This window comes from Protopterus annectens, chromosome 10.part0, assembly GCF_019279795.1.
Source record: "Protopterus annectens isolate FY-2018-M chromosome 10.part0, PAN1.0, whole genome shotgun sequence".
NCBI lineage: Eukaryota > Metazoa > Chordata > Ceratodontiformes > Protopteridae > Protopterus > Protopterus annectens.
Genome location: NC_056744.1, coordinates 983,976,806 through 983,992,367, shown reverse-complemented (window position 1 = coordinate 983,992,367; position 15,562 = coordinate 983,976,806). Strand labels below are relative to the sequence as shown.

The 15,562-nt window shown below is 41.9% G+C and overlaps 1 protein-coding gene across 1 annotated transcript in view; it reads right to left on the bottom strand.

Annotated features, from left to right (window-relative positions):
- SLC30A7 (solute carrier family 30 member 7) overlaps nucleotides 1-15,562 on the bottom strand; it is a 1,382,816-nt gene that overhangs the window by 650,966 nt on the left and 716,288 nt on the right. The window contains exon 8 of the mRNA XM_044085748.1: nucleotides 14,857-14,992. Coding sequence (XP_043941683.1) covers nucleotides 14,857-14,992 — 136 coding nt within the window. The remainder of the gene's footprint in view (nucleotides 1-14,856; nucleotides 14,993-15,562) is intronic.

The following is a 15,562-nucleotide window of genomic DNA, read 5'->3' as shown; positions in this document are numbered from 1 at the left end:
TTGATGTGCCAGTGAAGATGATCCTTTGTCCAGGTTCCCTGCTGGCAATTGCCTAGAAAATGTGCTCCCCAAGCATAATCCGAGGCGTCCGTGGTTATGATTTGAGAATGTTGAGGAAGACGGAAAGGCTTTCCTTCGTTGAACGCACACACCCTGGACTACCAAAGGAACTCCTTCTGGAGGCAGGGGATCAGAGGAATCAGAGTGTCCAGATCGTGGTAATGCTGCGACCATACACTTTTCAGATACCATTGAAGCTTTCTCATATGAAGCCTTGCATTTGGAATCAACAGAATGCAGGAAGCCATGTAGCCCAGTGCCTGCAGGAATTTCCTTGTAGTGAGCTGAGGTAGAGTTGCCAAAGTCTTGAAAAGTGAAGCCAGCTGTATTTGTTTTTCTGTAGTGAGGAAGGCCCTTTGTAAGGTTGTATTTAAGAGGGCTCCCAGAAATACCATTTGTTGAGAAGGGATCAAATGTGACTTTTTTGTGTTCACTGAAAATCCCAGTAGGAGGAGAAGACGTTGAACAAAATACAGATGTTGAAGTAAAAGATACTTGCTGTCTGCCTGAATAAGGCAGTCGTCCAAATAGGGGTATATCTGAATCCCCTGGAGTCTGCAATAAGCCACTACTGGTGCCAGGCACTTGGTAAAGACTCTGGGCGCAGTAGATAAACCAAAGGGCAGTACAGAGAATTGAAAGTGTCTCAAACCTGCCTTGAACCTGAGGAATTTCCTGCGTTCCTGCCTGATGGGAATGTGTAAATAAGCTTCCTTTAGGTCCAATGTCACCATCCAGGCGTCCTGAGAGAGCATGGGAATCAGCTGCTGCAGAGTAAGCATCTTGAATTTTGGAATTTCCAAAAAGGTGTTTAACACAGAAAGGTCCAGAATAGGTCTCCATGAGCTTTGTTTTCTTGGAACCAGAAACAGTCTTGAATAAAAACCTTTTCCCATCTCTGAGAGTGGAACAGGCTCTATGGCTCTCATGGTCAGAAGAGCATCCACTTGATTTAAGGCCTCTGACCATTGATGTTTTGGCAGATCTGGCCAACCGAAAGCCCTTGGCAAGATATGAAAGTGGAATTTGTAGCCTTTTAAAATCACGTCCAATACCCATTTGTCCTGGGTAATATGAGCCCAATTTCTGTAAAAAAGAGAAGTTTTCCTCCGAGAGAGGCATCCAGGTAAAGAGGTCCTGTAGCCCAACTGAGAGAGTCATTGAGTTTGCTTTCTTTGAGATTGGGATCTGTCTTCTCCCCTTCTAGGTGAAGAAGCAGTCCATTGTCTTGATCTGTAGGAGGCCTGAGCTTGGCCACGACCTCTGGAGCATCTATATCTTCCCCTTTGAGGCCTGTCAGACGTGGGAAAGGACCAATTTTTGGAGGGCCAATTCCTGGAAAATCTAGGAGGCTGAACTTGCAAGAAATCTTTCACAGTTTGCATAGATTTTGCCTTTTCTTCCATCTTTTTAATAACCTCCTCAGCCTTAGATCCAAAAAGAACATCATGCTGAACAGGGGCATCTAATAATTTAGCCTTAACCTGTTCAGGTAAACTTTGCTCACGAAGCCAAGCATGTCTCCTGATAACAGTACCAGAGGTTGCGGCCCTGCAAGAAGCATCCAAAGCATCAAAACCACAATGCAAGCTATGTTTGTTCAGTTGTTCAGTTGCATGCAATACATCCTGTAGTTCCTTATCTTCTGCACATGCAGGAAAGGAAGCAAGCTTTTGCTTTAAAACAGACAAAAGAAATTGCTGATACTTAAACATATGAAACTGGCAATTTAAAGCCCTAACAGAAAGGGTAGCAGAAGTATATACCTTTTGCCCCACCTGTCTAAGGCACGAGAATCCTTCTCAGAGGGAATAGGATTCTTAGAAGTAGCAACTTTAGCAGCCTTAGAACCCTGAGATATAGTTTCAGGATCTGCAGAAGGATTCTTAAACAAGAACAAATGAGACTCAGGAACCCTATAAAACCTATCAGGCTTAGAGGGAGCAGGAGGCATGGAATCAGGATTCAAATTAGCCTCGAAAAGCATCATCCACAATGTCAAGAACAGGAGGGATAGCCAAAGGCCTATGTTGAGGAAGAAGAAGGAATTCTCTAAGCCTCTTCTTGGAAGCAGAATAATCCTGACCTTCCAAATGAAAATGTTCCCTCATCTCATGTAAGGTTTCCCCAAAAGAAAAATCTTCAGGCGGAGAGGCAGAGGGCAAGGAGTCCTCAGCATCCGAATCCTCATAAGGAGGAAAAGAATATTCCTGATCAGAAGAAGAGACAGAAGATATAGAAGCCTGGTCAGAGGAATCCATAGGAACATCCTGTCGAGGCCTTTTCTCAGGGGGTGAGAACCCCTAATCATAGTAAGCAAATCTTCAGCCATTCTTAACAATTGCTTCTGTGTCCTGGGAGTAGATTCAGAAGTAGCTTGAGCAGGAGCTTTGGACTTAACAGGAGTCTTTGTCTTTGCCTTTGAAATAGTGACATCGGAGGAACAAGAAAAAGATTCCCCAACGGGGTACTTAGCTTTGAGAAGAGAAGTAAGAACTTCGGACCGACAACAACCAAAAACGCTGTTCGAAAATCGCCACCCAACGACTTGCGAGCTGCTTTCCACCACATGGCAAGAAAGACTGGAGAAGATGGCGTCGGCTGAGGGCTATGTACCAGAGCGTACTGACGTCAGGGTACTGGCTTGTACAGCCGACGCCGGACCCAGACTTTGGGATTCTGGCCGACCTCGGGCTGCCTGCCAGCAGGAGCACCCTACAGTTATGACTGCAACAGTGAAACACGATGAACATCCTATCCCTCCAGCATGTTTTGTTTATTGTGATGACAAGGTTTAGATCCCTGGAGCGTGTAGCTCTGAGGGATTGGGATTTCTTTAAGTGTAGCATGTCCAACAGCTTTGGGTTTGACATGGCCTTGTATGTTAAGCAGAGATCGCCTCTGAGTAGACGATATGTGACAGAGTATAGCTGGAGTTTTTTAAGGCGGTCAGTGTAAGGCATCTGCTTTAGGCCTGTGATTCTTTTAGTGAGGTATTTCTGAGGCCTTTCCAGTTGTTGCAGATGTCTTGAGAGGTACATACCAAATGGGGCGTTGTATTCTATAATGGGTCTAATGAGGGATGAGTACAGTGGGACAATGACCTCCTTTTTTCTGGATGAAAAGCCCTTTGTGATGAGGTGTGCCACATAGAAGGATTTCCTGACTGTTGTGGCGATGTGGTTATCGAAGGTGAGACCACTGTCCACCTGTGTCCCTAAGTCTCTTATCACACTTTCTGTGTTTAGTGTACTGCCACCTATATGGTAATTCATGGATACATGTTTTTTCCCAAAAGGGATAAAGTACAGTTTTGTACCTACCATAAATGTAGATGTTCGAGGATTCCATTGCTGCAGTCCTTACTATTGGGTATAGTCCGCATCCAGTCGGCCCGAATACCAGAGTATAAGGCTGACGTCGGTCACGCATGACCATATCCTCAGTCTTTTCTTGCCCCAGATGTCAGAAGACCCTAAAAAGACAAGGCCCAAAATACCTGCACCAAAACATGAACAATATATACAAAAATATAAGCATGTAAACTCACCTACACAACCACCCCTAAACACAGAGGTGAAGGAGGGAGGGTAAAATGGACTGCAGCAATGGAATCCTCGAACATCTACATTTATGGTAGGTACAAAACTGTACTATGTTCTTCTTTCCATTGCTGCAGTCGAATCCCAAAGCAGAGGTAAGGGAGGCTGGCAAATCATAAAGAAGCAGGAGCTGACAACATGCCTTGCAAAACAGCTGTGGCAAAACCAGCCCTAGACTTAGAGTAGATAGGAAGGTGATAATGCTTAGAGAAAGTATGCACTGAACTCCAAGTAGCTGCTTCCAAAATATCTTTAGTTGCCACCCCCCGTAGAAATGCTGTTGAAGTGGCAGTAGCCCTAGTGGAATGAGGCCTAATCCCAGCTGGAATCTCCTTGCCATGATGGGAATAACAAAATGCAATGCAAAAGCCAATCCACCTAGAAATAGTTTGTTTTGACACAGGCTTGCCCTGAACTCAAAGCAAAAGAAACAAACAACTGCTGAGACTGCCTAAAATCCTTAGTCCTGCTTAAGTAATAACGCAATTGCCTGTGTACATCTAAAGTATGCAAAATCTTTTCCCTTTATTTTGGGGGTCTGCAGAAAAAGTAGGCAAATGAATAGTTTGGTTTAAAGCCACACTAGAAACCACCTTAGGCATAAAGGAAGGATTAGCTATCCTTATGGAAAATCAAAAGGGCTCGACTGCCATAAGGGCCTGCAACTCAGACACCCTTCTAAGTAATAGCCAACAAAAAGCAGTCTTCCATGACAAATATTTCAATTCAGCAGTAGCGCTCAAAAGGTTGTAGAGTAAGTTTTTCCAACACAAAATTGAGATCCCAAGCAGGAGTAGGAGCTTTGCGGGGGTCTTATATTCTTTGCCCTCTAAGAAACTGCTTGAACAAAGGATGCGAAAACAATGGTGGGTCACAATCATAGTGAGCTGAGATTGCTGCAGCATGAATCTTAATGGAAGAGAAGGACAGACCCTTGTCCAGTAACTCAGTAAGATATTGAAGAGCCACACTCAAATTAGGCTCAGAAATCTCCAAATTCTTTGCTTTACTCCAAAATAAAAATCTCTTCCATTTTCTCTGCTACACTTTCCTTGTACTAGGTCTTCTAGCTTCCATAATCACATTTAAAACTTGTTGAGGAAGTTGAGACCTGCTGTGTTTCAACACAGAATATGCCAGGCTGTCAGATGAAGAGAGGGAAGCTTGACATTGAGCAGATGACCGTCCTGCTGGGATAACAGATGTGGAATCAAAGGTAAAGGCCATGGAGGCTTCTTTACCAGACTCCGTAGTAGTGGGTACCAGTGTTGCCGAGGCCAATCTGGAGCTATCAAAATCATCCTTGGCCTGTCCTGTCTGACCTTTAACAGTACCTTTGGAAGAAGAGGCAGAGGTGGAAAGGCATACACATGAAGGTTTGTCCAACTGAAAGACAGAGCATCCACTTTCCAAGCTGTGTGATGAAACCCCTTTGTGCAAAACTGTGGCAGCTGGTGGTTTAGTGGAGAAGCGAACAGATCTATGTCTGGAGTTCCCCATGACACTGTCAATTTCTGAAATACATGAAGATCCAGTTTCCACTCGTGGGGATCCATGATTTGTCTGCTTAACACATCTGCCAAGGAGTTCTGTGCTCCTGGCAGAAACCTTGCCTGAAGAGTTAGGTGCAAGCGTCCATAAAATCATTGCTTGCCTGCATAGAGGATAAGAATGTGTTCCCCCTTGTTTGTTGATGTACCACATGACAGTTGTGTTGTCTGTTAGAATCAACACCTGCCCTGGAAGAAGTAACTCCTTGAAAGCCAGTAATGCGAACTGGACTGCTAACATCTCCTTCATGTTGATATGTAGATGCTGTAGTCTGGCAGGCCACTTGTCTTGTATCCACTTTCCATTTAGATGAGCTCCCCAAGCAAAATCCGAGGCATCTGTCGTTAAAATCTGACTCGCCTCTGGCCGGGTCACAGAGAGTCCCTTGTTTAGGTGACATTCCTGAGCCCACCACAAAATTCTCTTTGAAGGCAAGGTATTATTTGAATGACAGTGTCTAAATCCTGGCAGTGCTGTGTCCATACATTTTGAGATACCATTGTAACTTCCTCATATGCAGTTTGGCATTGGGAAGCACCAGAATACAAGATGCCATGAACCCTAATGCTTGAAGGACTGTCTTTGCAGTCAGCACGGACTGATGAGATAGTTGATGGAAGTAAAGTGATAGACTCTTTTGTTTGTCCGGGGTTAAAAAGGCCATCTGGGCTGCTGTATTCAGTCTCACACCCAGAAAGCACATGTCTTGAGAGGGTACTAGACTGGACTTTATTTCGTTCACAGAATACCCTAGGCATCTTAGCACTGCTATAACATATTCCAGATGCTGTAGAAGGTCTTCCTTTTCTTGAGCCAGAATCAGGCAGTCGTCTAAATAAGGATAGATTTGAATTCCTTGTAGCCTGAAGTAAGCTATCACTGGAGCCAGAACCTTTGTGAATACTCTTAGATAAGCCAAAGGGCAATGCAGAGAACTGATAATGAGAATCTGATACTTCCTGCAACTTAGCCTGATAGGCACATGAAGGTAAGCTTCCTTGAGATCTAAAGTTACCATCCAGTGATCTTTGCCCAGCAGGGGTAAAAGCTGTTGTAACGTCAACATCTTGAACTTGGGAATGTCCAGATAAGTGTTGAGGAGAGATAAATCCAAAATCGGTCTCCACGTGTTCCCCTTCTTTGGTACTAGGAACATGCGAGAATAAAATCCTAGGCCCCTTTCTGATACAGGGACTGGCTGAATGGCCCCATTTGGAGTAACTGAGAAACTTGCTTGCGAGCTTACTCTTCTTTGTGGAGGAGGAGCGTCTGGCATGCCTTTGAAAGGGGCATTGTATGGAAATAAAATCTGTAACCGTGGTGAATGATGTCCAACACCCATCTGTCTTGAGTAATTAAATCCCAATTTTCTTTGAAAAGAGACAGTCGTCCTCCCAAAGGAGCTGCCAGGCGAGAATCTACTGGCAGCTGAAAAGGCAGGTCATTGGGTCTGTTTACGAAAGGACTGACCCCTGCCCTCACCAGAAGTCTGAGCAGGTGAACTCCCTGTTCTAGGCCTAAAGAACCTTGAGCCCTGCCCCTACCACGTCTAGACCTACCCTAGACTGGGAATCATAAGCAGGATATGTTCACCCCTTAGCAGGCCAATTTCTACTAAACGTGGCTGTACCTGCAAAAATCTTTAACAGTTTGCATAGACTTAGCTTTGTCCTCCATTTTCTTTAAAACTGCTTCCACAGGTGAACCAAACAACACATCAGACTGTAAAGGAGCATCCAAAATCCTTGTCTTAACATGCTCAGCCAAATTTTGATCCCTCAACCAGGCATGCCTGCGAAGAACAGAACTAGTGGCAGCCACCCTCGAGGAGGCCTGCACAGCATCAAAACCACATTGCAAAGAATGCTTGCCCACTTGTTCAGACACATAAACTAAATCCAGCAATTCTTTACAATCAATACCTTCCGCCAAAGCATCCACCTTAGATTTAAGTGTGAAAGGAGATAATTTTGATATTTCAGCATGTGAAACTGACAATTCAACGCTCTCATGGCTAGAGTGGAAGAAGTATACACTTTCTTACCCCACCTATCCAACGCCCTTGCCTCTTTGTCAGTGGGAACAGGATTTTTAACCACATGTAACACAGGAGGTATAGCTAAGGGCCTATGCTGGGGTAAAAACAAGAATTCCCTAAGCCTCTTCCTGGAATCAGAGTAATCCTGGCCTTCCCATTTAAAGTGCTCCCTCATGGAATGCAGAGTCTCTGAAAATGAAAAATCCTCAGGAGGAGAAGGAGTGGCATCATCCACATCAGAATCAGAATAATGAGGATACTCCTGCAAATCTTCCGCAGAAGACTCAGAAGCCCCTGAACCCTGTTCAAAACTGTCAAACTCTGGTTCCACCCTAGGCCTCTTATCAGGAGGGCCCATAGAACCTCTAATCATAGTAATCAAATCTTCTGCCATTTTAAGCATATGTTTCTTAGGTACAGAACCCGAAATGCTAGGAGAAGCCCTACTGAAGCTGAACTTGGCCTACCTCTAAAAGAAGTTTTGGCAACAGAAGGAGAGGCTCCAACTACTTTGGGAAGAGAGGGAAGAATAGGTACCTGAGAAGCCCCCTCAGCCTGGCCTGCCTCCTGAGAGGGTACATCCTGTAACAGTAAAGTTTCTGCCTGAGACTCCATAGAAACTCCTGGCAAAACCTCAGGCTCCACTGAGCCTCCTAAAGAACCGATGTCCGGGACTGCCGGTTCATCAACCCTAGGCTTTTGTCCTTGCGCTCTTGGGGCGCGCGTCGGAGCATCCGGCGGCATTTGCTTCCCAAACACTAATCTGGCACAGTCTAACCTCCTCTTAATAGTGCGTTTGTTAAACCTAGCACAAGGCGGCAACCAACAACGCCGTGCACAGGCCCTAAACAAGGTATACACAATGTATGGTAATCCCTATGAGGTATTTGTTTCCCACAAGAAATACAGTTATTCACTTTTTCTGACATCCGGTTAAATACTGAGGCAAGAAAACCAAAATGTTCCAACTCTGATTCGGTCTGAAACTCCGGTTTGAAATATTTCAGAACGCCAACCTGCACTCGCAAAACTGCTTCTGCATCGACCAAAGACTGAGGATATGGCGCCGGTCATGCGCATTAGTACCCTGCCTTATACTCTGGTATTCGGGCCGACTGGATGCGGACTATACCCAATAGTAAGGACTGCAGCAATGGAAAACGAAGAACATCAATACATTTCTTGGCATTGAGCTTGAGCCCATGGCTCTGGCACCAAGCATCTGTTTCTGTAAGGTCCTTTTGTAGAGTATCCACATCATTTGGGGATTCAATAATGGCTCCCAGTTTGCAGTCATCTGCAAACTTTGTTAGCCAGAGTCCCTTAGTGTTGACCTGTACTTCAGAGAAGTAGATGCCAAACAAGAGCAGCCCCAGGACTGAACCCTGAGGTACTCCACTTGTCACTTGTCTGGAGCTGGATTTGGAGTCGGCTACTTTTACAGTGTGGGTTCTATCAGTAAGCCATTTAGCAACCCATTAGGTGACATAGGGATTAATGCCCAACTTAGTAAGTTTATCTATGATTCCACAGTGGGGGATGGTGTTAAAGGTCTTGGCAAGGTCTAGATAGGCTGTGTGGACCACCTTACCCCTGTCCATGGCTCTGGAGACTGATTCAAAGAAATCAATCTGGTTCAGGAGACAAGATCGGCCCTTCACAAACCCAAACTGGGTGGGGTCCAGTGTTTGAAGGTTGCCAATGTCTTTGTTCATAAGTTCCATGATAATACGTTCCATGGCCTTGCAGATAAGGCTTGTCAGACTGATGGGACGGCAGTTTCCGGGATTCAAGGTGGATCCCCCCTTGTGGATTGGGATAACTGTAGCTCTGCGCCACTCAGTGGGCACGAAACCTGAGGTGAGGCTATGATTAAACATGACACTTAGGTGAGGTGCCAGTTCATATTGTAGTTCATGTAGTACACAGCCCGGGATGTCATCTGGTCCTATGGATGCTGTATTATATTAAGTTTTGTTGAGATTGAATTAGTAAGAAGTTGTTTTACAACACACATATCTGATAAAAAGAAGAAACAGAAAAATGCACTGTTTGTTCTAAATTGATAAGAAGAAGAAAGTTTCACTACCTTTCCTTAATCAGGAACACATTTAAAACATACCTTTTGGAATCAGCAATGTAATCTGTTGGTGGTGAAATATGCCACTACAGCAAAGGAATGGAAGTGTCAGTTCACCTGAAGTACTCCTTGAAGCAGACTCTCTTCCTAAATGCTTTCAATGCCAGGAGGATAGCTAACATTTCTTTTACAAAATAACAATATCTAATTTATAAATAGGTTACATAAAATAATATACAAGATCAAGAGTCTACTTCTAGCATATGGATTGGGAAGGGGTATCTGCACAATTTTGCATACAGGATAATGTGTCTTAAATGATACATCCTCTATATGACCACTCCAGCATGACTCTGAAGCATCCATTCTTAGGAAGGTTACTGCATGGGATAGTGGAAAACATTCATCTGGATTCAACTCCATAAATTCAAGACACCAGTTCAGTTCTTTACTCAGTGGTATTATCTAAGGAAGGAGCTCCAACCAATCTGTCATCTCTGTCCACAGACTATAGCAGTAACGCAAAACCCTCCTCATACTGTGGTTGCTATAAGGTACCATGACCAACATCAGATCCAAGAGGATAGAGAGGTCCTTGCTCACAAGTCTGAAACAAGAGCACTAATCCTGTGAGATCTCTACAGGGATAATACATTTTTCTTTGGGACAAATCCACTAAGCACCCAAGCACTTATTGAGCTGTATTGGTACTAAGCAATTCCTTTCATTTACAGTTTGACTTGGGGAACCAGAATCAAACTGTTTTCTTTTTTAAATGATATCTCAGCTGCTGTGGAGTGTGAGACTGAGAGTCATCTAAATGCACATTAATCAGAGGAGGTTGCTGCAAAGCAAATCTCCCTTTCACCAGCAGTGCAGCAACCTCACAGCTGATTACGTTAAGATGGGGGTGCAGGCAGCACAGACCTTTCATGGAAACGGGGGAGGGGATTTGATTTCTAAGAAAAAAACATGATTTATTTCACAGTTCGAATGCCTTAAGAGTTTGTTTCATTTAAAATGGCATTCTCAATTTTGATTTAGTGACAAGATGTCCTAAACCAACTTTCTTTACAGAATTTTAAGATGACCACCCATCTGCAGGTTATCCAGTTTTTACTGCAGTTAAGACCTCACCCAGTTTTGTTACCCAAGTGTGCTACATAAACCTGGGGAAGTCACTCCCTACCATCCCACCTACTTCATCTTTTGTAGTGATAGGCATAAATAGCATAATATATGCAAACAAAACTTGATACATTATGGACTGCAATGCTAAATCCTAGTTTATTCCTGGAAACAGCATTTATATGTGAAGCTACTAACATCAGCCAAAATCTTAGCCAGATGACAGGATATCTACTTGAATGCTAACTTTGCTATATCTGATGAAATATGGCCAAGGAAGTTCACTTTCTGCACAACAATCAGGAAGCATCAGGAGTAATCAAGTTCACACAGAGGAAGGAATTGTACCTGAGGTATAAGCAGGCCCTACATGCATTTTCTCTACTCTTGATTGAGTCTAAAATAGATGAGGTTTCAACACATCAAATACATTTCTCTATTATGGAACTTGCCAATCACAATTTCTCCTCTGAGAATCACTGCTGGCACTTTCTACCTGTGCATCAGCAGTGATTCACAGTGCTTGAACTTGTCATTTTTTCTGCACGTGGCCACGATGGGGTAAGGGTTGCCCCCTTCCAAAAAAAATGCTTGTTTTTGTTAGTTGGCTGTTTTGTTTCATTCAGGTGAAGCTTTGACTAGTATCAAGTTGACAAGACACAGTGATACTTCTACATGTTCACCTTTGCACTCATTATAGTATATAACACTTTTCCAAGTACAACTGATCTTTAGGTAGGTGCGCCCAGCAACAGCAACACATTACTATAGCTCTCACTGCCACAAACAAAGGAGAAAATGCTTTGCCTTTGATAAGTCTTGTGTTATCAACAGAAATGGCAAGGTATACTAAGAAAAAGAATTTCTTATACCAATAAAAAGCTGCTTTCTACAATATACCTGAACATTTTTCTACTACTATTTCTTCAAAGACTTTTACAGTAGAGACACTTACAAACATACTAAGAGTTAAACTAATAGGAACTACATGAAAACATACACTATTATTATTATATATTTGCTCAACTGTTGCTGCAGAAAGTGATAAATTGTCACAATTAAGGTTTATAACTGCAGCAATTAATATTTTACTAACACTGCATCATGTGTTTAAAGTTTTAACTACACTGCACTTCTTTAAAGGTGTAAGTGGCAAAATTATGATTCAGTATTGTCACCTTTCCCTTTCCTAAAATGTCTGTCTCTGTCTCTTATCTCCCCCTCTCTCAGAAGGCAATGATTTACCCAGTGTGTGTGTGTGTGTGTGTGTGGGGGGGGGGGGGTTCATACATAAAATCATTATTACAGTTGTGTTCTTCATTATACTCTGTTTTTTCACTTCTTTTTAATGCCTTCTGTTAGCCAAGCAGTTTTATTATGTCTACTTATTCCCACTGGAGATACAATTGCCTGTCAAGACAGCACAATGTTGTACGGTTTCCATCTCCACTAATTCTCTTTCCAGCTCTGGCATACTAAGCAAGCAAGCATTATTTCCTTCATAAAATTTCTGTTGTGTGTTTCAGGGCACAGTTTTTACATATCGATAATAAAAATTATGATGTTAGCCCAGAAACTTTCAAACAAAGTTCCTGGCACAATGCATTAGCCAGCTGTAGAAACCACACTCAGTATTCATATATCTGCAGAAAGCTTTCCTTTTGGATCTAATACTCACAAAATAAAGATACAACCTGTAATTTGCTAGTAAATTATTTCAGACTGTAGTGATTTAGACACATTTCCAGAAACCAACATCCATAAAAAAATGCTTCCACAGACAAAAGTGCTTACATTAAAAAAAATCAATATGCAGTCACTTCCCTCTTATATTAATACATAAGCAACCAGAGAACCAACAAAATAATCAGCAAGTACGGCAAAAACAGACCTTTTGGAAAAGTACTCACTTAAAAAAATGCAAGATAAGCAATAAAACAGCTGTTTAAAAATTGAAACCAGCTTTGAGGGGCTAAAACAAAAATGTGATGCCTGAACAGTGGTTGAAGTTTTATAAAACTCCAGAATTAGCCAAAGGTTCTGCGTTCAGGCCAAGACACTAATGCAAAATGATGTCATTTCTGTGAAACATTATGCACAAATTCCTATTCAATGAATAAACAGGACAATTCAGAACAATGGAATCCTATTTCAACAACCTCAACAGCAGATAAGGACAGAAACATTATGGCTTCATTTTGAATCTCATCTGCACGTTTCCCTCAGACTTTGTTATATGTATGCTGCTCTAACATCCTCTTTAACAACATTGCACAACATTTTTTTTATTTACTTACAGATGATCCGCTGTGGCGACCCCTAACTGGGAAAAGCCGAAAGAAGAAGAACATTTGTTTACTGGGAAAGTACAAGTGGGAAAGAGCCCATTTTCAGCTAAGCCCGGGGAGAAACACTCCACATGTATGTTCTGTGGAACATTATGCAGAAATTCCTATTCAGTGAATCAGGACAACTCAAAAAGTGGAATCCTGTTTCAACAATCTCAAGAGCAAATAAGGAGAGAAACATTATTTCCATTAGGTCTATACTTTGTAGAAAGAAGTGTGGCCAGCAGGGTCATACCCACCATCATAAATGCTTATGGACCACTGCACCTCATAAATGGCCAAAAAATCCCCATCTGCCTCCACCTGTTGGTTTGATCCCAGCTGCACTTCTGTTATCAGTATTCTCCTCCCTAGGCATCTTTTCTCAGTCAGTCACTTACACTTCCTCATTCTCAAGACCACAGGGTTGGGGAAAGGATAAGTATGGGACTCCACTTTTTAATCTCCACCAACTAGTTTGCTTCCTTATTCATTAGATCAACACAGGTTGTTTTGAATCATGGGGTGAATCCTGTCCTGTCTACAACAGGTATCAGTTCTTCACAATAGAAAGTTATTCTTGATGAGGGGGTACCATAGACTTCCTTGTCCACACATCTGTGCCCATTTTGATTTTAGCATCAGAATTCTTACAGTGAAATGGTTCAGTTAGAAACGAACATCCATCTTGCCAGCCATTTTCTAAACTTCTTGTCCATGTAAAGGTTACTGTGGAAGCAACATGAGCAAGACCAAAAAAAAAAAATTCTCCACTCCAAACAACAATCTTCAACTTATCTTGTGTGATCCCAAAACAAAGCAAGATATATAATCCCTTCAGCATGTATGGGGGCTGCCCTAGGGCCTCCTTCAGCAGGCTGTGCCTCGTTTACCTCCTATGGCAGGCTGCCAGGGAGCATCATCACTAGTACATAAACCATCTTACTAGCAGATCCTCACAAAGTGGTAAGCTACTCAATCTTTCAAAAAATGTTAATCTAGTCAGCTTGTAAAGAAATCTCATTTTTGCCATATGTATCTACAATCTCACTCTCTTGGTAATTACCCATACTATGAAACCATAGGTGAGGATGATAACAAAAATTTAATGGAAAACTTTTGCCCATGACTCATGTGTTACTTTCAGCATCATAGACCAGTTCAGTATCTATAATATTAATGCTTCTATATCAATTTGCAAGTCAGTCTCTCAACCTCCTTTACCTGTATTCAAGAACAAGACTCCATACCACCAGCTGATACTTCAAGGTATCGTCCCCTCCCTCCCGGCATGTATGTATATATGTATACATACACACACGCAGACACACACACACACACACACACACACAGACTGCAAACAGCAATTCACTCTTCTGAGAAAGAAATATGACCTCTGATTTGGAAGTGCCAATTCTGAACTCAGTCACTTCACTTACAACAGTGAACCACTCAAGTGAACTCTGGAGACAACAGTCACACGAAGGCAGGAGGGCAACCTCATATACAAATAATAGAGAGGCAACAGTCACATCCCCAAAATGGAAACTTTCCAGAAGTTAGCTGTGCCTTGATATCCTGTCCATACAAGTCACAAAAGGAAGATAGATAAGACAGATCCACAACACAGTCCACTACCCACTCTGAATGTATGTGACTTAAAGCAGAGACAAATGCAGAGTCATTAACTAAATCAACATGGAGTCACATTTTAGATTACTGTTAATCAGGCACCTTATCTCATATCAATTTGCTAATGGTAGCCTTATCAGAAGCACAAATTTCCAGGCAACATATCTCTAAGGATTCAAATGGGCAATCAAACCCCATCCACCAAGACAGGGTCACAACCCCAGAAGCAAATAAGCAAGGCTAAAACACTGACCTCTGCAAGTGAGCTACTACAAGGGTACAATGTACAGTTGATCTTAAGGTAATAAACACAGTTAAACTTTTGTTGCATATAAAGTTAATTGTCCCACTCTGTACTGCAAAGACATGCCAATGAACTCAATCAAAGCAAGAAAAATATTTGACCACAGTCAGCAATTAACCATTCCTGGCACTTACCTCACTCCTATAAGTAGTGCTATCAACATTGAACAAATGGGGTCTGCTACCATAAGTCCATATTGTTGCATCAGAATAGCAGATATAATCACACCAACACTTCCAAGGGTGTCAGCTAAAATGTGTAAAAATACACCTGCAAAATAGATGAAGATGGAAACAGTTTTTCTTTTGAAAAAAAAATCAGTTATGCAACATAATTAAGAACCTCAAAATACAAACAACTCAAAATGAACACAGTATTTTCACATTTTCTCATTTAGACTTTCATGAATACAAAACACGGTCCCAATGCCTTGGTCTCCACAAACCTTGAAGTAGTAACAATAATGAAAGTATTATTTTCTCTTGTTTACCAATATTTGTAAGACTATTTTCATCATTAATTTAAAAAAACTTAAGATATGCATTTCATTAAAATCATTTATTCATCAAACAATTAATCATAACCTCCCTCTTCACACAGTACTCAGAAATGTGCAATTTATGAAGAAAATTTTCCTTCCAAAAAACATTATACTCATTTCATATTTAAATATTTACCCATGGTGTCAAAGGTATGTCATTATATACTCCTTTGAAAATACACTGCTCTAAAATAAAGATTCATCCAATTTCAGGCTTCTGTAAATGTATGCACCAAGTTCCTCCTCTAAGTTATTTTTTCAAGATTCTGTTAAAAGCAAACATGCCTAATGTATGTAAC